Source organism: Podarcis cretensis (assembly GCF_951804945.1).
Source record: "Podarcis cretensis genome assembly, chromosome: 8".
In the NCBI taxonomy this organism is placed as follows: domain Eukaryota; kingdom Metazoa; phylum Chordata; class Lepidosauria; order Squamata; family Lacertidae; genus Podarcis; species Podarcis cretensis.
In genome coordinates this window covers 18,633,493-18,656,806 of record NC_137177.1, presented here as the reverse complement: position 1 = coordinate 18,656,806, position 23,314 = coordinate 18,633,493, and the positions used below count along the sequence as shown (strand labels likewise).

Here is a 23,314-nt window from a genome sequence, read left to right as displayed (position 1 = left end):
CCAGATGTTTTGGGACTACAACTCCCCTCATCCCTAGCTAACAGGACCAGTGGTCAGGGATGAGGGGAATTGTAGTCCCAAAACATCTGGAGGGCCGAGTTTGGGGGTGCCTTCTCTAACCACTACACCACGCTGGCCTTTCCAACAGCAACCCAGATCTTGCCGCCTTCTAATCGCTAAGCCACACTCTTATTCCTTCCAGCTGCTGCTCTTAGAATTGGACGAGGATGTACAGCTTCATGGGTGGTGGCTTGTTCTGTGCCTCTCTGGGGAACATCCTCCTGGTGGTGTCGACAGTGACTGACTACTGGATGCAGTACCGATTGGCAGGCGCCTTTGCTCACCAGGGACTCTGGAGATACTGCTTCCCTGGGAAGTGCTACATGCAGTTGGAGAGCATTGGTAAGAGACAGCTTGGAGCCTGTGTGTGCATGTGGACTGTGGGAATGTTCAGGGATGCAGGAGAGGATATGTTGTTTGATTATAGCCTTTCCAACTTATGTAAACAAGTTCACAATTTAGCAGAGTAACATTCCGCTTTTTAGACTCACAGCAGATGCGTTTGCTCAGGCTCGCTAAAGCCTCTATAGTAACTGTCCTGGTATTTCCCCCTTATTCCCTTATAAAAGAGAAGACATGACACAGTCTTCTATAAAAGTATAAAAAGAGTTTACTCACTTACATTCTGTTCACAATCGGATCCCAGAAGGCAGACTTAGCTTAGAAAAGTTACATACACCTGGAAACTATGTCATAAGGAGACAGTCCCTTTGTCCTCTCTTGGCTGGAGGCCAAGAGAGCATCTTTGGCTAAGTAGATGTTGCTTTTTCAACAAAAGTAGTCATAGAGAGAGAGATGGCTGCCCTGATCTGTGCTTTTGTCGTTACCTGCACAGGTGAGGCCATGCCCACCTCTAGTCACATGCAGAGGAAGTCTGTCCCAGCCCAGAAGGAAACAGGAAGTTTACCTGCTTGCTGGAAAAACATTCATCCCCATGTGTAAACATGTTCACTCTAGGAATGTTGTACTTGACTGCTCTTGTGTTTCACATCCCACTGGACCTCCGTCGCACATTGAAGAAGCTCAGTGGTGATGATCTGATGATTTCACAAGCTAAGCTTTGCTCAGGGTTGGACCTATGTTTTTTTTTTTTTTTATAAAAGATTTTTATTAATTTCCAATTTTTTAACAGGAACAAAAAACAACAAAAGAAACAGACAAACAAAAAACTCATGTTTTCATAACCTTATTTTCATAACCCTCTTTTCCCGGACTTCCCCATACCTTTCCCTTTTTGCATCCTTGATTTGGTACCATTATTCAGCAACCTATCTTGCCCAATTAAATATAAATTTATCCTCTTTCTCTATTCCACCCTTAATTTTAAACCCAATTATCGCTGCAATTCTACGTCTTCTTTTCCCTCAGCATTTTAACACTCCTCAGTTTTATAATAATTCTTAAGATACATCTTAAATTTCTTCCAATCTTCTTCCACAGTCTCTTTCTCTTGGTCGCGGATTCTGCCGGTCATTTCTGCCAGTCCCATAAAGTCAATCACTTTCGCCTGCCATTCCTCCAGCGTGGGTAGCTCTTGTGTCTTCCAATACTTTGCTAGAAGGATCCTTGCTGCCGTAGTAGCGTACAAAAAGAAATTCTTATCCTTCTTCAACACCAACTGGCCGACCATACCCAAGAGAAATGCCTCTGGTTTCTTGTTAAAGGTGCACTTAAGCACTTTCTTAATTTCATTATAAATCATTTCCCAGAAGGCCTTAATCTTTGGGCAGGTCCACCAGAGGTGGAAAAAGGTACCCTCAGTCTCTTTACATTTCCAGCATTTATTATTGGGCAAATGATAAATCTTCGCAAGCTTGACTGGGGTCATGTACCACCTATAAATCATTTTCATAATGTTTTCTCGTAAGGCATTGCATGCCGTGAATTTAATACCTGTGGTCCATAACTGCTCCCAGTCAGCAAACATAATGTCATGACCTATGTCCTGTGCCCATTTAACCATAGCAGACTTCACTGTCTCATCTATTGTATTCCACTTCAACAGCAAGTTGTACATTCTTGATAAATTCTTAGTATTGGGTTCTAACAATTCTGTTTCCAATTTCGATTTCTCCACCTGGAAACCAATTTTCCTGTCTTGTTTGAAGGCCTCCATTATTTGAAAATAATGGAGCCAATCTCGTACCTTGGACTTTATTTTCTCATAACTTTGTAGTTTAAATTCACCACCTTCTTGTTCTAAGATCTCAGAGTATTTCGGCCAATTGGTTGTCATATTAAGTTTCTTTACTTCCTTAGCCTCCATAGGTGAAAGCCACCTGGGAGTTCTATTTTCCAGTAAATCTTTATACCGTATCCATACATTATATAGTGCTTTCCTGACAATATGATTTTTGAAACCCTTATACACTTTAACCTTGTCATACCAGATATATGCATGCCAACCAAAATTATTGTCAAATCCTTCCAAATCTAGAATGTCTGCATTTTCAAGAAGTAGCCAATCTTTTAACCAGCAGAAAGCTGCCGATTCATAGTAAAGTCTTAAGTCCGGCAGGGCAAACCCCCCTCTTTCTTTAGAGTCGGTAAGTATCTTAAACTTAATTCTGGGCTTTTTGCCCTGCCAGACAAATTTAGATATGTCTTTCTGCCACTTCTTGAAACAGTCCAGTTTATCAACAATTTGTAATGTCTGAAACAAAAATAACATTCTAGGCAGTACATTCATTTTGATCACAGCAATTCGACCTAACAAGGAAAGCTTCAGGTTTGACCATATTTCTAAATCTTTCTTTATCTCAGTCCAGCACTTGTCATAATTGTCCTTAAATAAGTTCACATTCTTAGATGTCATGTTAATCCCCAGGTATTTTACACTCTTTGCCACCACTAACCCAGTTTCCTCTTGGAATCTTTCCCTTTCAACATTTGTTAAGTTCTTTTCCAATACCTTAGTTTTTTGTTTATTCAACTTAAATCCTGCGACCTGGCCAAATACTTGAATTAATTCCAAGGCTCTTTTGGTACTAGTGTCTGGCTCTTGCAAGGTCAATACTAAGTCATCTGCAAAAGCCTTTAATTTGTAATGTCTGGCTCCGACCTGAATCCCTTTTACCAGCTGATCTCCCCTAATCATATTTAACAGGACCTCCAGGACCGATATAAAAAGTAATGGGGATATTGGGCACCCCTGACGTGTCCCTTTTTCTATAGGTAGTTCATCCATAACCACATTATTTACAATTAACTTCGCCTTTTGCTCAGAATAAATTGCACTTATACCATTTTCAAACCTTTGACCTACCCCCACCCCATGGAGATTCTTTTTCATAAATTTCCAAGATATATTGTCAAAGGCTTTCTCCGCGTCCACAAAAATTAGAACTGCCTTCGTATTAATGTTCACTGTCAGCATTTCTATAATGTCAATTATATTCCTTACATTAGTAGATATATGCCTACCCGGGAGAAAGCCTGCCTGGTCTTTATGAATCTCCTCCACCAGCACCTTCTTTAGTCTTTTTGCCAAAATGTCTGCAAAAATTTTGTAATCCACATTAAGTAGTGATATAGGGCGGTAGTTCTTGATCTGTTTTTTATCAACCTCAGTCTTTGGTATAAGTGTGATGAAGGCTTCTTTCCACGTCTCAGGTGCCCTTTTCCCCTCTAATATCTCGTTGCAAACCTCCTTAAGTGGCTGAATTATCCAGTCTTTCAAGGCTTTGTAATATCTGGAGGTTAGTCCATCTGGCCCTGGAGATTTCCCCAGTTGCATGTTTTGAATGGCACCCTCGATTTCTTGTTCAGTTATTTTCTCATTTAGAAACGCCATACTTTGTTGCGAAATTTTTTGTAATCCATATTTCTTAAGAAATTCTTCAATGTCTCTTTCATTTTCCGGCCCTTGTGCATACAATCTTCTGAAATAGCTCTGAAAGCAGTTACTGATCTCATTTGGTTTCGAAATATTCTTTCCATCTACCTCCAAACTTGTAACTGTGTTCAATTTCAGTCTCTTCTTCAGTTGCCATGACAGGAGTTTCCCACATTTATCTGCCGATTCAAATGTCTTTTGTCTCATTCGTTTAATTTTCCATTCAATCTCCTGGTTCATCAATTCCATATATTGCTTCTGATACAATTTGATTTGTCTCAAGATCTCATGTGACTTTGGGTTGGATCTCAGTTTCTTTTCACTGTCTTTTATCTTTTCCAAAATTTTATCTTTCTTCTCCTGTTGTTTCCTCCTTTTCAGGGAATTCTGCTGTATCAGGAAACCCCTCATCACGGCCTTGCTTGCGTCCCAGATCACTCGTTTCTCCACTTCTGTCCTTAGATTTATCTCAAAATAGTCCTTCAAAGTCTTTTGGGCCTTTTGGTACACCTCTGGATCTTTAAATAGGGTGTCATTCATTCTCCATCTGAAAGAGCCAGCTGTTGTTATTTTCATTTCCATCTTTACTGCATTGTGGTCGGAGCATGTCTTTGGGCAGATTTCCACTTTCTTTATCTTAGGAGCCATCCCACTAGTAATCCATATTTGATCTATTCTTGTCCAGGTCATCTGTGATTCTGAAAAGAATGTTCCCTCCCTCTCGAGGGGGTTTCTTATTCTCCAAATGTCGATCAGGTCCAAGTTGTCAGTCATTTCAAAAAAAGTCTTAGGTAGTCTCCCGTCCTTGGAGATCACCTGTCTTTGTGCTTTGTCCATATTTGTAGAGACAACCCCGTTCATATCGCCTAATAAAATCACCTTGTAATCCAGATAATTTGTTAGTGTCTCATGTAATTTCTTATAAAATTCTGCCTTCCCTTCATTTGGTGCATAAATTCCAAATATCAAAATTTTTTCTCCTTGAATCTGTATCTCAATTGCCAAGATTCTGCCCTGTTCATCTTTAAAAATCTTTCTTGGAGCCAATTTTTCTTTTGCGTATATCACCACTCCTCTTTTCTTAACTTTATCTGATGAAATAAATTCTTGTCCCAATCTTTTATTTATAAGTAATCTTCTGTGTGCTCTTGTCACGTGGGTTTCTTGTAGACAAATCAGATCCAATTGTTCTTTCTTCAAAATGTGAAAAACCTCACGCCTTTTTCTGGGAAGGTTCAGTCCATTACAGTTCCAAGTTAAAATTCTCAGAGACATTGTTAGTTAGTTACCTCCAACTGCACCCTGCAGCTGTTCTTCGTCCGTTGGTGATTTGAGTCCAAATGTCAAATTCCCCAAGTCTGTGTCTGCAGTTGAGTTGAGGACCCCTTTCACCAGGTCTTCTCCGTGTTTATGTAGGAACTGTTCTTTATCTTGTACAGTTTTTATCTTGACTTTCTTTCCTCTGAAGTTGAAGGACAAACCCTGTGGAAACTCCCACCTGAAAGGTATGTTGTTCTTCTTCAGCAGGTCCACCAAAGTCTTAAACTGAGTTCTCACCTCCAAAATATATTTTGGGATATCCCTGTAGATTTGCACAGAGACGTTTTGAATCTGAAGCGTTTTCTGGTAATGCAAACTAAGTATCTTGTCTCTCTCCTCTTTCGACCTCAATGTAATCAGGCAGTCCCTTGGAATCTTCCTGCCTTGCCTTCTACCCAATCTGAAGGCGGTTGTAATCTCAAATTCTGTTCCCTCTAGGTTTTCCTGCCAGAAGTCTGAAATTTCTTTTGTGAGAAAGTCCACTAGGTTGTCCCCCTCACTCTCAGGAACCAACCTAAGTCTTAAGTTCTTCTCCTTACGCTGCATGTCCCATAAAGAAAGGGTCGCCTCATGCTGGTCAAGCCTCCTACAAACAGGAACTAAATTTTCCTGTGTAGATTCCGCAGTAGATTTAGCCTCTTCTGCAATTTTCCTTATTGTGGCGTTCTCCTCTACCAACTGTTGTATAATCTGTGTATTAGACGTTACGCTCTTCGTGTTTAAATCCAATTTTGCCGTTAGATCTGCCAGTTGCTTAGTATTTTCTGTACTCTGTTTGTTCAATCTTTCTAAAGATTCATTTATCTTCAATAATGCCTGCGTCACTGACTCCATGAATGCACTTATTCCCTTTTCCTGTCCACCTGGGCCTGTTGGCAATAGTCCTGATAAGGAGCCCCTTTTCTTATGTGCTGCCTTGGACTTGGATCTTGTTGCTATTTCATCTCCAGGGCCGCTCATGTCCCAAGGTCGTTCTCACAGGAACAGGTTTGAATGGAAAAAACCAGTGACTAACAATCGTGTTGCAACTGTTACTTCCAGCCCTCTAGAGGGAGCTGAAATCTTCAGTATAGCAAAGAAACAATGAATCCAAAAGCCCTCAGAGGGAAAAGTTACTAAAAACTTCTCTCAGTCTTTTTAGTTGCAACCGTATAATTTTTACAAAGTCTCAATAAATTGTATCAAATAAAGTCTCCTCTTTGCAATGTCTTTGACAGCTCCCTGTCAAAGTGTATCACTCAGGCAGTCCGTTCCCAGAGACAGAGTCTGCGGTAGATTGTCCCTTAAAAAATTTCCCTGCAGGTTTCCTTTCTTTTTCACCCCCCCCCCCCGTTCCTGCTCCCTAGGGGGGAGGACTTAAGTCAATGCTGGGGTTAATCCTTTTTTTAAAAATTTCCCTTAAAAGATGTCAATTGCAGCTTACCAAGTCCGTTGCTTTAGCAGTCATGCAATCTGGGGAAGGCAGACATCCTTTGTTAACCAACCCCACTTTCGGCCAAATTTTGAAGAAGTTAAATTTAAAGTCCCGAAAGGGTTGCCAATCCTACTCACGGGAATCTCTTTCAGTCCAAATAACAGGAAGAAGTCGGCGCTCTCCGCTAATGGCGATGCGGCTTCACTCCACGAGCTGGGTAGCGACTCTCAGCTCTGCGCTCCCCCGATGCTCCTCCGGAGCCTTTAAAAAGGCTCTTTCGCAGTAAAAGGGGGCGCAAACGATGCCCACCGAGTCTCCTTGCTCACAGGCTTCCGCGCCTGTGATTTTAGGGGTCCCCGCTTCGCCGTAGCGGTCAGACCCGAACTCGCGGAGCAGCTCTCTCTCCGGAGAACGGAGAGCGAGCCGCCATTAGCGCCGGCGCCAACCGGAAGTCAGGGTTGGACCTATGTTAATCAGGCAGCACATAGTTTAACTATGGAACTCACGACCACAGGATGCAGTGGTGGCCCCCGATTTGGACGGCTGTGAAAGAGGATTAGACAAATTAGACACTAAATGCCCTGGGTGAACAGGAACGTGTTCAAATTCCTCTAGAAATTTGAAGGAATGCTAGGGAGGGCATTCCACAACTGGGGAGCTGGCAGGGGGAAAGGCTGTGTCATGGGTCAGCACCAACCAGGCTGCCCCAGATGGTGGCACTCCCTCTCCTGGCATGTGGGGGTGTAAAACATACTAGTACTTGGGGGTGTAAAATTGTACTTGAGGGGGTCCAGTCATAGCCATTCAGTGCACCATAAGCTCTAGGCTAGATTTCTGCCTCTGGAGACAGTTTGGGATCTTCAGCTGCAGAATTCACTGGTCAAGGTGCTCCCTGGGGCAAGATGATATGAGCATATAATGCAGATCCTGACCCAACTGCACTGGCTGCCTATTAGTTTCCGGACCCAGTTCAAAGTGGTGGTTTTGACCTATAAAGCCATAAATGGCTCAGGACTGCAATAACATGAAAAACATCTTCATGTATGCGACAATGGCCGCAAGAGTTCTGGTAGCACAAGGGTGGAAGACTGAAGAAACCCCAGCTCAAGAAACATGGCAAGAAAAATTGATGGACTATGCAGAACTGGCAAAACTGACATACAAGCTACGGGACAAGGATAACTGTGACTTTAAGGATGAATGGGAACCCTTTACAAAGTATCTGAAGACGCAACAAAGCAAACTGGACTCCTTGGCAGGTTTTGAATAAACATTTACAGACTTTTTATTGATAATAATCAGCTAAATAGTTTGAGGATCTATACAACTTTGTAACATGCAGAAAACAGCATTTTTAGAGAAACCAAAGACTGAAACTGAGGGAAGTCGGGGGGTGGGGTGGGGGTAGGTGGGTTTTGGGGGGGGAGGGAGGAAAAATGGGGGGGGGGGAAACAAGGATGATATGTTTTTGGATAATATGTCTTGTTATAATTTTGAATAAAAAAAATTAAAACAAAAAAAAGGACTGCAATAACACAAGGACTGCCTCTCTCTGTATGAACCTACCAGGACCTTGCAATCATGAATGGAGGCACTTCTCTGGATGCCTTCTCCACAACAGGTGTGGAGGGTGACCACGCAAGAACAGGCCTTTTCTGCGGTGGCTCCCCATTTGTGGAATGCGCTCCCCAGGGAGGCTCACCTGGTGCCTTCTTTAGGTATATTTATGCACCAGGCAACAAAAACATTCCTCTTCTCCCAGACTTTTGGCTAATTGAATAATATATGGCCTTTTAAACTCTGTGTTGGGTTTCTGTTTGTTTATTACTATGTAATGTATTTGTGTGTTTTTATATTATAAACTGCCCTGTGATCCTCAAATGAAAGGATGGTATAGAAATTAAATAATTATTCATAATATTATTGCGGGCCATTCCTATTCTGCTCACCCTATTCTGCATTTAGCTAGGAATAGCATTCAGTAGCTCTCTCTTCTCTCAGTCTTATTCCCTGCAGCCTACTGGAATGCCACCCGGGCCTTCATGATCCTCTCTGCCCTCTCTTGTTTCGCTGGCATCATCACTGGCATCTTTTCCTTCGCCCAGTTCTCCACTTTCCAGCGCTTCAACAGATCCTTTGCGGCCGGCGTCCTGTTCTTCGTTTCCAGTAAGTGCCTCTTCTCTCGCACAGGTTGATCTCTTTCTCAAAGCTGCACAACCTGAAGCAGCACAGATGCCTAGAGGCAGATGCTGTGATTTCAGATGCAAAAACACAGGAGTATTCAGGTGAGGGCCCAGGTGCCACACCTGGGGCCCCAGGATGGGATGTGGTGGGGGTGGAGAAGGAGGCAAGGGGGGAATTTCAAACAAAGATATATACACACACATATGCACACACATTATGTATGTAGATGTGTGTATATATATACATACACACACAGTGCTTTTTTCCCTAAAAAAATGTTTAGGGGTACTCTTATTTTCCTACTCATACTGAAATACTGCCCCTCGATGAGGCCAAACTTAGATTCACAGAATTTTTAGGGGTACGCGTACCCCTGCGTACCCCCAGACTCTCTCTCTCTCTCTCTCTCTCTCTCTCTCTCTCTCTCTCTGTGTGTGTGTGTGTATAAATGAATGAATGAAAATATTTCCATTAAACAACATTAAGTGAAAAAATAAAAAAGGAAACAAAAATGCAAAAAACAGGAAACAAAAATGCAAAAGGAAATAAAATGCATAAAAAATACAAAAGAATAAGATTTAAAACCAGCCACCATAATTCCACACATGCTTGCCTAAAACAAAGGTATATAAGTGAAATATATGTCCTAAATATATATACATTTCTTTATAACCTACTATGTTTTAAAAATAAATGCATTGCAATTGGTCAACGTAAATGGACTCTTTGTGCCCAAACTACAGCTGACTCGGGAAAGATCAATCTATGCCCCCCCTTTAATTAATGGATAGAAGATATGACAACTCTTGCAACACGTGAACAGACAACTCATATAGACATACATTGCTTATGGATGTATATGTCTAATATTTATAGGACCCGAGACAGGAGATGCCTCTTTAAGAGCCAGCGTAGTGTCATGGTTGGAGTGTCCTGGACCAGGACCTGGGAAGACCAGGGTGCCAATCCCTGCTCAGCCATGAAGCCCACTGGGTGAACTTGGGACAGTCACTCACTCCCACCTTAACCAACCTCGCAGGGTCGTCGTGAGGATAAAATTGAGGGAGGGGAGGAGAAGTGTGTTATGTCACCTTGAGCTCCTTGGAAGAAAGCTGGGGAATGAATGAATGAATGATTGCCAGACACTGGGAACTGCAAGTTGGAAGAGAGCCCTGTTGTGCTCAGATCCTGCTTACGAAATTCCATTGCGTATCTGGCTGGCCCCTCTGTGGACTAGATGGACCTTTGGTGTGATCCAACAGGACTCTTTTCACATTCTTGTTGTTGGTTCATCAGTTCATCACATGAACTCTTCTTCCCTCCCTCCTCCTCTCTCCCTCCCATGTCGCAGCGCTCTTTGTCCTTCTGGCGATGGGGATCTACACCGGGGTCACGGTCAACTTCCTTGGCAAGCGATTTGGCGAGTGGCGTTTCTCCTGGTCTTACATCTTGGGCTGGGTTGCCCTCCTGATGACGTTCTTTGCAGGTGATGATTCTTGCGGCGGGGGGGGGGGGCAAGAAAAATGGGTGAGTACGAAAGGAATGGTCCATTCTGAGGATCACAGGGTGGTTCACAATATTAAAAACATAGAACATTACATAGTCACAAACGAAAACAATAACCCCAACACACACACACACACTTTAAAAGGCCATAGGTTATTCAATTAGCCAAAGTCCTGGTTAAGGAGAAAGATTTTTGCCTGACTCCTAAAGATATGTAATGAAGGTGCCAGGTGAGCCTCCCCGGGGAGAACGTTCCACAATCACAGCAGAAAAGGCCCCGTTCTTGTGTTGCTCCCCTCTGGACCTTTTGTGGAGGAGGCACATAAAGAAGGGCCTCAGAAGATGATCAGAGGGTCCGGGTTGGTTCCCAGAACTCCCTGGGTTGTGGGGGTGGAGCTCTCACTTTTTAAATCCAATGGAGCCCATTAGCATTTCTCTGTTTCTCTGTTTTTATTACTTGATTTACTTTATGTGCATCTGTTTGAATCAATACACTTTGGGGAGCGCTTGCAGGAGAAAGACGGGATATAAATTTGATGGCTAAATAAATAAAGTTCACTTTGTCATGCTAGTTTTGCATTGACCTTTGATAGGATTCTGCTATGTTGCATCCAATGAGAAATGCATTACAGAGTCATACTATATTATATTGCATCTTCTTTTCTCTCTCCTCCAATGTGCAGGTATATTTTACATGTGTGCCTACAAGATGCACAAATGCCAGCAACTGGCTGTGAACCGCTAAGATTTCGGCACCCACCATGGCTCTGCAATGTTTAAAGAACTGACGTGTGAGAGGTAGAGAATGGTGTTGTGTGAAAAAAAGAGAAATGGCTCTTTAAGAAATGCTCATCATTTGAGGCAAAGAAGCTCAGCTGGAATCCCATGGTTCAGATATCAGCCCAGCCATGCACTCACTGGATGACTCAACCTCAATGCCTGCAATACAGAAATAATGACACTGGCCTACCTTACAGGGTTGTTGTAAGGATTACTGTATGGTGATGCACAAAAAATGTTTGGAGAAGGGGCTTTTCCTGGGATGGAAGCAAAGCTGTCAAAGAAGAGCTTCAGTGCACATTGTGGAGCTGCTGTAAACCTTGATACATTAAAAAACAAACAAACTGGTAACTCTGGTCCAAACTGTTGTCATTATTGTCTTCAGCTTCCTAGCTTGGTGATGCCATGTCATATAGCAGAAGTGAGGAAGTGTTGGTCCTGCTACTTTCAGAGCCTCAGGTTTAAGTGATATTGCCAAACCATCATTTCCACTAACCATTATTTCGATCACAAACCATTATTTCTGTTGCATATGTAAAGGTAAAGGTAAAGGGACCCCTGACCATTAGATCCAGTTGTGAACGACTCTGGGGTTGTGGCACTCATCTCTGGGACCGAGGGAGCCGGCGTACAGCTTCCGGGTCATGTGGCCGGCATGACTAAGCCGCTTCTGGCAAACCAGAGCGGTACCTATTTATCTACTTGCACTTTGACGTGCTTTCGAACTGCTAGGTTGGCAGGAGCTGGGACCGAGGAACGGGAGCTCACCCCATCGCGGGGATTTGAACCGCCGATCTTCTGATTGGCAAGTCCTAGGCTCTGTGGTTTAACCCACAGCGCCACCTGTCCCTGTTGCATATGTACAGGGTTGCAGTAGCTTATATGGCTTCCATCACCTGCCTTCCCTGAGAGTCCCTGAATGCTCTCCTAAACAGAAGAATTTGTAAGTGAAGAAATGCTCCTAAACCATGGTTTATTGGTTCAGAAAGTGAAACAACAGTTTATCCAAACTATGATTTGCAAACCAACTGCGAAGCATAGTTTCATATCCTGGTTTGATAGTTATTCATGAACGATGGTGTTGGTTAGCCTACCATGTTAAACTAGGGGTGGCTATCCTGGAGCTCTGCAGATGCCATTGGACTCCAGTTTCCATCATCCTCAGTCAGCACTGCCAACCATCATGGATGATACAAGTTGTGGCCCTCAGAATGTTAGTAGACTCCAAGCATTAAACCATAGCTTTGGTTTTGCCCAACTCTCTGCTGGTATTCTGCAACCGGCCAGCTACCTTGGGTGAGAAAGTAGGGAGGATGGGATCTGCTTCCCTGCTGCTATTGCCCGCCCGATACATTTTGGCACCTGAAGCACACCACAGAATGAAAGCCACTTTCCTGGCCAGGGAAGGAGCGGTGAGTGAATCTCTACATCAGGAACAAGTGGAATCTGGTGCCCCTGTGAATTGTGCCATCCAAGGCAGTTGCCTGACTTTGTCTAATGGGTGATCCATCCCTGCCTGCTATTAACTCATGCACTGCCACACATCAGGGCTTAAGGAGAAGGGCTTCCAGATGAGGAAGTATTGAGCTCTGGCATCTCTTCAGCACTTCAAGGCACTGTGTACCATGTTTGATCATGTGAGGCTTGGTTCCGCCGTGCCCTTGTTCAGAACTACGTCCCTACACAGAAGGAAGACTTCCTTTCTACAGTGTCTGTATTAAAAGGTCACCATCACCCTTTCTCTGCTCAAAAATACAGTGGTACCTTGGGTTACAGATGCTTCAGGTTACAGACGCTTTAGGTTACAGACTCCACTAACCCAGAAAATAGTACCTCAGGTTAAGAACTTTGCTTCAGGATGAGAACAGAAATTGTGCATCAGCGGTGCGGTGGCAGTGGGAGGCCCCATTAGCTAAAGTGGTACCTCAGGTTAAGAACAGTTTCTGGTTAAGAATGGACCTCCAGAATGAATTAAGTTCTTAACCAGAAGTACCACTGTACTCGTGTGAAGGTACCTCCTTAAACGTTTTCAGCTGTTTAGCAGAGTTTTCTGGAAAGCGGGGATCAGCAACTGAAGTTACTCTTAGAGATGAAACACCGACGCTGTGAAATCTTGGTCAAGAGTTTTATTACTTGACCGGTCACAAAAGCATTATGGTAGCAACGGTATATACAATTGTTAAAGTAACAGCTATAATGGCACACTTTAAGTTACAGTTTCTCTCTCTCGCAATGGGGTGGTCACAGACACAGTCCATCAGCAGTCCTGACAGCAGATTTGCAGACAGCATTCGTTGGTCAGGCGTCCTTTTTTTATTGACACTTCCAGCCGAAGCTGTGCATGCTCAGATTACCACCCCCATATATGAATGGGGACCTTCTCTCGCTTCTCCTTCTCCTTGGGGTGGGTTGGGGTGGATGGAGGGGTGGCTCAGCTGTGATCTGGGGGTGGTAAATGTAGGTGTATGGCTTCTGGGATCCTCTTCAACATTCCATGTACCCTCCAGTGCATCTGAGAAGGTCAGGGTGTGGGCAAAGAGGAACAGTAACTATTCTGGCATGTGGAGGGGAGGGTCCACACCATACTTCTGCAAGTGCTTAAGTGTCTTGGGACAAACCCTGCACAGGAGGTCAACAGACGCTTCAGTGTCCAGCAACAGGGCCTCCTGCCAGGATAAGCAAATGTCATGCAAAGCTGTCATCTCAATTGTCCTCTTTCTGGGTGATGCCTAAGTGCCCACCTGGATAAGTTGGAACCTGGAAATCAATTAAAAGGTAAAGGTACCCCTGCCCGTACGGGCCAGTCGTGACCAACTCTAGGTTTGTGTGCTCATCTCACTCAAGAGGCCGGGAGCCAGCACCGTCCGAGGACACTTTCAGTCACGTGGCCAGCGTGACGAAGCTGCACTGGTGAGCCAGCACCCGTGCCACACACGGAAACACCGTTTACCTTCCCGATATAAAGTGGTACCTATTTATCTACTTGCACTTAGGGGTGCTTTCGAACTGCTAGGTGGGCAGGAGCTGGGACCGAACGATGGGAGCTCACCCCGCCACAGGGATTCGAACCGCCGACCTTATGATCAGCAAGTCCTAGGCACTGAGGTTTTACCCACAGCGCCACCTGCACCCCTTGGAAATCAATTACCCATGGATTAAAACAAAAGCCAGGTGAAACTCATAATGTTGTCCCTATTTTAGTAGCACCATGAATTAGGCTGGATTCTGCTTCATGTAAGGATGCAAAATTGCATGGAAAGATGTAAGGTTTTCTCCACAAAATTACAAAACAACAACAACAACCTTTCCTGTTGCTGGACAATATGGAACCGATTGGCTAGAATCTTTGAGGATGGAAAGCCCCAATAATCTGATTGGTCAGAATTCACATGGATTGGAAGCGTCTGGAGCACCCGAGTCACCTAGGCAACCAGATGAATTTCAGAAGAAGTAGATGTTTCTCCATCTCATCCTCATCACAAAGGACAGCGAAAAATGGCACAAAGGTGAGGCTGATTTCCTATTGCGCGGAGGGTGCCATACGGGTGAGATCTTGTGCCCCCAACAAGTGTTGCCCAATTTCATTCAAAAGGCATGAGGAAATTGAAAGACAAGAGCAAAGTCAGAGGTCCTGGGGTGGATCTACACCAGGCACCCCCAAACACAGTCCTCCAGATGTTTTGGAACTACAATTCCCATCATCCCTGACCACTGGTCCTGTTAGCTAGGGATGATGGGAGTCATAGTCCCAAAACATCTGGAGGGCCGAGTTTGGGGATGCCTAATCTACACAGGGACGCAGGTGGCGCTGTGGGTTAAAGCCTCAGCGCCTAGGGCTTGCCGATCGAAAGGTCGGCGGTTCGAATCCCTGCGGCGGGGTGCGCTCCCGCTGCTCGGTCCCAGCGCCTGCCAACCTAGCAGTTCGAAAGCACCTCCGGGTGCAAGTAGATAAAATAGGGACCGCTTACCAGCGGGAAGGTAAACGGCGTTTCCATGTGCGGCTCTGGCTCGCCAGAGCAGCGATGTCACGCTGGCCACGTGACCCGGAAGTGTCTCCGGACAGCGCTGGCCCCTGGCCTCTTAAGTGAGATGGGCGCACAACCCCAGAGTCTGTCAAGACTGGCCCGTATGGGCAGGGGTACCTTTACCTTTACCTTTAATCTACACACAGGGGGGTGGGGAGGGGAATTGCTATAAATAATTGAAAAATTAAATCTTTATAACAAAAGAAAAACAGCCTATAGAAACGCTACACAGTGGTACCTTTGGTTCTCAAACTTAATCTGTTCCGGAAGTCCGCTCCAAAACCAAAGTGTTCCAAAACCAAGGCGTGCTTTCCCATAGAAACAACCCCTAAAACAGCAATTTAACACGAATTTTACTATCTAACAAGACCATTGATCCATAAAATGAAAGCAATACACAATGTACTGCAGTCACACAATCAATCCATTAGTAGCTGAACTGGGTTCCACCGTCACAAAAACAAAACAAAAAGAACAGCAAAAACGCAAAATAAATAGCGAAAACAGACAGACCTCAGCGTAACACTCAAAATGGAAGTGTGGCACTCAAAATGGAGCACACTCGGCTTCCGGAAAAAGTTCACAAACCAGAACACATACTTCTGGGTTTGCAGTGTTTGGTTTCCAAGTTGTTTGAGTACCAAGGCATTTGAGAACCAAGGTACCAACTGTAGAAACGTTTTGTGCTCTCCGGCGTCATCTGGTGTTGCATGTTTATAACACAGTGAGATCTCTGTTTTCTGACTAATGTAGCTGAGTCCCTGGTTTTCTTCCAAGAGTTCTTTTTTTAGCAACCTAATTTGCAGGGTGGGTGGGTGGAGTTCTATAGTCCTTGCTGTGTTGGGAAAGGGAAATCCCTACTGATCTACTCAAACTCACCCAGAAATGTATCCGTCGCTCCTTATCTACCTTGTCCGACTGCACCTTTCTACGTCCCTGATGGTAATGTTTCCTCTCCTGTCCTCCACGCAGCAGGCCCACTTCCACGATGTCCTTAAGAATGCTAGCACGCCTCGATCTCTTGATGGAACCACTGCGGATCAGCAGCGCCATCTGCTCTGCTGGAAGTTTGCTGTTGGAGTTTATTTCCCTGAGTACTCCCTACTGGGTACTGCAAAGTACCAAAAAAGGCCTGGTTCACAGTGGCCTCTGGACTATCTGCGTAGGTCCAGATTGCACCATGTATTGGTTCAATCTACTCGGTAAGGTCTTTTCCACTTCTGTATCTTTCTATAAAATGCAAGCATGTCAAAACTGGGTTTCCAAGTATCAGGACCTGCCTTTAAGTTAGGAACAGACAGCGGCGTTTCCACTCAATGTACAGGCCTCCAGATTCTGCTATATATAAACAGTACAATACAATAATAGACAAGAAATAATGGCATGTATGATAGCTCAGGTGGGATGTGGGTGGCGCTGTGGGTTAAACCACAGAGCCTAGGACTTGCCGATCAGAAGGTCGGCGGTTCAAATTCCCACGATGGGGTGAGCTTTCATTGCTCGGTCCCTGCTCCTGCCAACCTAGCAGTTCGAAAGCATGTCAAAGTGCAAGTAGATAAATAGGTACCGCTCCGGCGGGAAGGTAAACGGCGTTCCCGTGCGCTGCTCGGGTTCGCCAGAAGTTATGAGTTGTGCTCTCCACCTGCCACTTGGAGGAAGGAAGGCAAACCTGAAGACTCCAACTCAACCCTAGAGGTCTAGTACCCCTAGCTGCAGCAATGGGGAGTAGAATGCAAAAAAGAGTCTTAAAGATGCCCATATTTCACACATTAAAAGAGGCAGAGGGTTATGAAGATATTTTGAAATAGTGCAAGACATAAACCATACAACATAGAAATGGATTTTCCAGTTGATTGAAGACCCTCAAGCATCGTAAATCAGCTCCTTCCTCTTCAGCATCAGACAGCAAAGAGAAAGAACAAAGGACAAACGTCCTACATCACGGAAACACAGTAATACAAACATCCTGTCTCCATGACTTCCCACAATGTGGAATGAAAACACACACAGTCATGTGCTCTGATGGTGTTTCCTGCTTGGCAGGGGGCTGGACTCGATGGCCCTTGTGGTCTCTTCCAACTCTATGATTCTATGATTCTATGTGATAAAAACAATCCCATGACTGCAGCACGGGAAAAGAATCCTAACACTAGCCACTCGTGGGGGCAGGGTGAGCGTCCCGGGGGGAGGGGTGGTGATGTTACCCCCCTAAGGGATGACACCCGGGGCAGATCGTATCCACTGCACCCACCTTCCTCCGCCAGTGCCCAGTGCCCATAGGGACTGTGGCAAAGAGGATGCTGGACTAGATAGGCCATTGGTTTGTTCCAACAAGACTCCTCTGAAATTCTTACGTTAACTTTCTTCTTTGAGAGCCAGTGTGGTGTAGTGGTTAAGAGTGGTAGTCTCGTAATCTGGGGAACCGGGTTCACATCTCCGCTCCTCCACATGCAGCTGCTGGGTGACCTTGGGCCAGTCACACTTCTTTGAAGTCTCTCAGCCCCAATCACCTCACAGAGTGTTTGTTGTGGGGGAGGAAGGGAAAAGAGATTGTTAGCCACTTTGAGACTCCTGAAGGGGAGTGAAAGGCAGGCTATCTAATCCAAATCCAAACTCTTCTTCTTTAAGCCGGGAGCAAGAATGGGTTGCCTCGACCGCTAGCCTACTCAGAATAGACCCACTAAAGTTCATGGACATGACTAACTCAGGTGCACTGATTTCGGTGGCACTACTTTGTTGGCGACCACCAGTCACTCTACCCAGAATCTTTGCCCTTCCTAACGCTTCCTTTTCTGAACCACAGCCATACATATCCACTTCACCCGAGCCTTCCTGGTGATTGCATGTTTCTGCAGCTTCTTTTCTCTGTTGTGCGTCTGCATCTCGTTTGAACGTGACCTACTGTTCAACATATCCCTGCTGAGAGCTGCCGTCACCTTCAGCCTCCTTTCAGGTAACCCCAATGTGGATTCTTATCCCAGAAGGGCCCATGTGGCTCAGTGATAGAGCACATGCTTTGCATACAGAAGCTCCCAGGTTCAATCCCCACCATCTCCAGTAGAGTTGAGAAAGAAGACTCCTTTCCTGGGAATCCAAAAGAGCTGCTGCTAGCTAGTCAGGATTCTTCAACCTTGAGTCCCTAGAAGACAACAACTCCCACCTTCGTTGACCATTGACAAAGCTGCCTGGGTAGGACAGGACTTGTAGGCCAACAATACCTGGGGACCCACGAGTGAAGATTCCTGTCCTGAAACCCTGGCCTACCTGATAGCAAATATATCAAATCCTCAGTCCTCACAGGTCCATAGTCCAAACTGAAGCACAGTCCCACAGAGATCCTGGAGCACCCAAGCTGTGGTCCATCAACAATGGACAGCTGAGCAGACACAGCACCTCAGCTCCTCTGCCATTTTATGCCTTGCATGCTGACTGCGGCATTTGGGTTTGGCAATGCATGGGATCCTCACCTGTTCCAAGCCTACGCCAGCTGAGGAATCACCCACCTCCTTCCAGAGCTAGCGAGCCCCACCTGGCCAGCTAGGGAGCTGGGCTGTGAGCCCTTGCCTGCCTCAGCCTCCTGGAGTGCCCCACTCGCTGCTCCCTATGCCTCAGAGCCTGCCATGTTTGTGGAGGCAGGGTCCCCTCTGGCTCTGGTGATGGGTTCTGTTGTTCCGGTTCCTGTGCACTGCCCTCCATCTCTTCGTCATCCTCTGTCACCCCAGGAGTGCTTCCTGCACCAACCTCACCTTCCCCATCCCCAGCTTGCCCTGGTGTGTGCCAGTTCTGGCAACACCAGTCAGAGGGCCTTCTTGGTAGTGGCGCCCGCCCTGTGGAATGCCCTCCCATCAGATGTCAAGGAAATAAACAACTACCTGACTTTTAGAAAACATCTGAAGGCAGCCCTGTTTAGGGAACTTTTCAATGTTTGATGTTTTATTGTGTTTTTAATATTCTGTTGGAAACTGCCCAGTGGTTGGGGAGGCCCAGCCGATGGGCGGGGCATAAGTTATTGTTATTGTTGTTTTATTTATACACCCCTTGCCAGAATCTTCTTCAGGTAAATTCTTACCTTTATTTCCAGGCCTTTGATGGACTGTGAGCTGTGACTATTGCGTATGTGTGTTGGGGTTGGGTTGTTTTGTTTTTTTGTATGTTAGTGTTTTATATTATTTTCTCCCTATGCTATTATATTGTTTTGTTTTTAATTTATATATTCTCATTTTTAAAATCTCCTTTTTTTGCCCCCAGCTCTCTTAATCTTGATTGGTATGGCGATATTTACATACGTGCAGAGGCACTCACAACCTTACACCAATTATTCACTCGCATTCGGTTCGTCCTATGGCTTGGGCTGGGCTTCCGTTCCTATGCACCTCATTACAGGTGAGTCAAGCTTTGCACATGGGCCCCAAACATCTGCACGTGTGGCCTTAGCCTTGTCACTTCTTAATTATGAGAGGGGGAACGGCTAGAGTTGAGCCTAGAAATGGAGGAGAATCAGATGGTAGACATTCTGGGTGGTTTTGGTCCAGACTGCAAGGGAACAATACCATTTTTGGATGAATCCCTCCCTTTTTTTACAGTGGTATCTCGGGTTACATATGCTTCAGGTTAGATACGCTTCAGGTTACAGACTCCGCTAACCCAGAAATAATGCTTCAGGTTAAGAACTTTGTTTCAGGATGAGAACAGAAATCGTGCTCCAGCAGCATGGCAGCAGCAGGAGGCCCCATTAGCTAAAATTGTGCTTCAGGTTAAGAACAGTTTCAGGTTAAGTATGGACCTCCGGAATGAATTAAGTACTTAACCTGAGGTACCACTGTAATTTAAAGGAAACCTCCCTGCAAGTTGGGACAGGGGATAAATTTGATTCAGTTCACATTAAAGGCAAAACTATCAATATCACACTTTCCAAACCGATATGAGAACGGAAACCCAGCCATCCTTCAAAATTCGCACTTCTCAAAATTTTGTGTTGCAGTTCTACAACCAATGTTTGCAAAAAATATATGCATATGTTAAGGGAACAGGTGCATCAAAATGACTATATTAGTCAAAGGAACGTACAAAATTCACTTTCCAGTGGTATCTTGGTTCTCAAACTTAATTGATTCTGGAGGTCTGTTCCAAAACCAAGGTGCACTATCCCATAGAAAGTAATGCAAAATAGATTGGTCCGTTCCAGACTTTTAAAAACAACCCCTAAAACAGCAATTTAATGAATTTTACTATCTAACGAGACCATTGATTCATAAAATGAAAGCGATAAACAATGTACTGTAGTCACAAAATCAATCAGTAGCTGAACTGGGTTCAAACACAGTCACAAAAACAAAACAAAAAAGAGCCGCAAAAACAAAAACACAAAATAAATAGCAAAAACCAGACAGACCTCAGCGTAACACTCAAAATGGAAGTGTGGCACTCGAAACAGAAGCGTAACACTCAAAATGGAGCATGTTCGACTTCCAAAAAAAGTTTGCAAACTGGAACACTGGGTTTGCAGTGTTTGAGTACCAAGGTGTTTGAGAACCAAGGTACCATTGTATTGGGGGGAAAGTGTTTGCAAAATTGTGTACATTAGCCCAAAGTCCGCACAATAATTTATTTAGTTGTGAAAAATTGCACTAAAAAGCTGGATGATTTTAATGAGGTTTTCTTTAAAAAAGAAAAATTCAGATTGCTGCAGAAATGTAGAGAACTGAATTTAAAATTGACTAAGTCTGGCCCTAGCTCAGGGATCTCAGAGAACCGATGGGCTTATACAAACTCCTTTCTTTCACGTGTTAGTTTTTATTTATTTATTGGGTGTGTACATTTGCCAGACATTGCTCAGAGTTTCACACTCTCGAGTTTCTTTCTCATGCTGCAGAGAATGGAGGAATGAAGAGCAGGTGAGAGGATCTGAGTCTTACATGTTTTTGCAGTGAAGAGGAATTGGGATTGCCAAATATGTAGATTGTTATATCTATATTTATAGTGGAAGGAGTAAAGAAAGGGGCAGCTGAAACAGTATTTCAAAAGCTAGCAAAAAGCCCAGCAATTCAGCTATAATCCTAAAAGAGAAAATTCTAATTTTCCAAGGGTAAAATGGGGGTGGGGAGAGTGAGCTCAGAAAAGCCCCCACCATGTGAACTCATAACACCAAATTAAGAGATGAAATCCAGAATTTGCTCCCACTCAGGTTGATAATTTAATTCTCCTGGACCTGCTGATTGCCCAGGAAATGCATAATTTGTTTTGCAGCATGTCTGGGGAATGGGGGGACTTTAAGAAACAAGCACCAGAAAGTAGGTGTTTTGAGCTGTGCAGACTAGCTGAGGAGGCAAATGATCTGAAGACCAGAGAAGCATGAGGAATTGGATTCCTATCAGGACCTGAGGTGTTTTGTATTTTAGGAGCTAAAATCTCTCTCTCTCTCTCCCCCTCCTGTTTTCTTCCACCTAGCTGTACTACAAATATTGAGTCACAAAACATCTACCTACTAAGTCTGGAGGCCCAACTCTGCCACCGGGACCAGAAGAACTGCCAATAAGAGCATGGCTGCTCTCCTATCATGAAATCTCAGACGTGGGATATTTCTCTGGGTTAAGTATAGCCATATTCCGGGTCTCACGATGGTGTAGGACACAATGATGGAAAGTGCCTTGCTTGTCTCAGTGCAAATGTAATGGCCGGACCATGGTTTGACTTACATCAGTGGGCTTCCGGTTTGCCCCAGTTCCCATGAACAAACCATGGCTTGCCATGACATAACACTTTGGCAAACTGTGGCTTACTCTAAGGATGGTTTGCCTCCACAATTCAACTGGAAACCTGCTTGTGCAAACTATAGTTGACCTGCATATCTTACTAGACCTTGACTTATCCACTCTTGAGATTAAAAAGGCTATTTTCAGTGCTAACTCGTTGTGATGATTTCCCCTGCAAGTATAATGCGATATAAACAGAGTGTTGGACTTTGTCTGGGGAGACCCAAGTTCAGATGCTTGCCTGCTGGGTGGCATGGGTTCAGTCACCATCTCTCAGCTGGAACAACCTCGCAAGATGGTTGTATGGGGGGGGAAAGCAGGGAGGAGAAACACGTCTCCATAGAGAATGACCGAGATAAACAAAACACAAAAAACCTGACATGATAAATAAAGTGCATTGCTTCACCCCTCATTTGGTTTGCCTCCTTTTTGGCATGTACACTGCAGAAGATGGACTGAAGAAATGTGAACATTTTTGGAGCTTTAGTGATGGTATGAAAAACGTTCTCACTGCATTCAGTACAACTGCACTGTTTTCTGTACTGGAGTAAGTTTTGGTAATCTGCAAGGACCCGGTAAAACACTGACCATGGAGGGAGTCTATTGGCTAGTCCTGTGCTGTCTTGTGATTTAATCTCACTTTCACACTATCACTGGGTGTTAAGAGGCACGGTGCCCCTTATGCATGGCCCTAAAGGATGAAATGCACCACTGAAAAAAAGACGACCAAAGCAGCTTACCTGTGAAGCAACAGTTCTGACATGTAGCACTATTACTTCCCTTGATATTTCCAGGTGTCAGGCAGCGGCAATACTGAGGCAACAGCAGCCTCCAAATAAACAGATTTCTCCCTGCAAACAGCTATAGTCAAGGTCCCCAGGAGCTGTCTCAGTTTTCAAGCTTCTCAAAAGACTGGTGTTCTCCAGGTGCAGAAAATAAGAGTTTGGAAGACTATGGTTGGTATTCTTCTTTCAACTGGCAAAAATCCCCTTATATTACATGCAGGTCCTGCTATCCAAATGCCTGTTATGCAAAAAATTCACTTATCCAAACATGAATAATCAGTACCCTAATCTCACTATACACAGCGCAGATTCAGATATCCAAACAACTGGACCTGCATGTAGTAGAATAAACAAATGAGCAGCCTTAAACCAGCTTTACTTTTTGATGTGTTGCTGGTTTGTGGCAGCTGTTTTGCCAGACACCATGGTGGGGGCGGTGGGCTAGAGAGAGTGGACAAATAAGGGAGCATTTCCTCGCTCCTTATGTGAGATTTCAGAACATTCGGGGTGGTGGTGGTGGTGTTTTTTGTCATTTTGGGGTCAAAATTCCATGGGGACCTCATTGGAAAATTTCCCATAGGACTCAATGGAAATCGTTGACTTGTTATGTGAACGCTCGCATAACAAATGATTTCCTGAGAATGCATTGTGTT

At 44.6% G+C, this 23,314-nt stretch overlaps 2 protein-coding genes across 3 annotated transcripts; both read left to right on the top strand.

Annotated features, from left to right (window-relative positions):
- The first annotated feature begins 205 nt into the window (after positions 1-205).
- On the top strand, positions 206-11,429 carry LOC307222607 (lens fiber membrane intrinsic protein-like). Its single transcript, XM_079988002.1, has 4 exons — positions 206-402; positions 8,631-8,795; positions 10,165-10,299; positions 11,003-11,429. Exons 1-4 carry the CDS (start codon positions 228-230, stop codon positions 11,062-11,064), a joined length of 537 nt encoding a protein of 178 aa, XP_079844128.1. The 5' UTR covers positions 206-227; the 3' UTR covers positions 11,065-11,429.
- A 3,053-nt stretch (positions 11,430-14,482) lies between these two features.
- LOC307221841 (protein NKG7-like) lies at positions 14,483-22,029 on the top strand. Of its 2 annotated transcripts, none has more exons than XM_079986563.1 (5): positions 14,483-14,605; positions 16,097-16,326; positions 17,928-18,077; positions 19,373-19,507; positions 21,572-22,029. In XM_079986563.1, the coding sequence occupies exons 1-5, from the start codon at positions 14,595-14,597 to the stop codon at positions 21,610-21,612; spliced, it is 567 nt and encodes a 188-aa protein (XP_079842689.1). In that variant the 5' UTR covers positions 14,483-14,594; the 3' UTR covers positions 21,613-22,029. The 2 variants fall into 2 exon arrangements, with proteins under 2 accessions (XP_079842689.1, XP_079842690.1); XM_079986564.1 differs by having other exon boundaries at positions 14,517-14,605; positions 16,100-16,326.
- The last annotated feature ends 1,285 nt before the right edge of the window (positions 22,030-23,314 follow it).

What these genes read in the sequence shown, in the direction of transcription:
- LOC307222607 (XM_079988002.1), top strand. Translation starts at nt 228, where the DNA reads ATGTACAGCTTCATGGGTGGTGGCTTGTTCTGTGCCTCTCTGGGGAAC. An exon ending in CATGCAGTTGGAGAGCATTG is followed by an intron (nt 403 to 8,630) that starts GTAAGAGACAGC and finishes CTCTTCTCTCAG; the next exon opens with TCTTATTCCCTGCAGCCTAC. An exon ending in CGTCCTGTTCTTCGTTTCCA is followed by an intron (nt 8,796 to 10,164) that starts GTAAGTGCCTCT and finishes CCCATGTCGCAG; the next exon opens with CGCTCTTTGTCCTTCTGGCG.
- LOC307221841 (XM_079986563.1), top strand. An exon ending in GTATTGGTTCAATCTACTCG is followed by an intron (nt 16,327 to 17,927) that starts GTAAGGTCTTTT and finishes TCTGAACCACAG; the next exon opens with CCATACATATCCACTTCACC. An exon ending in TCCTATGCACCTCATTACAG is followed by an intron (nt 19,508 to 21,571) that starts GTGAGTCAAGCT and finishes TCTTCCACCTAG; the next exon opens with CTGTACTACAAATATTGAGT.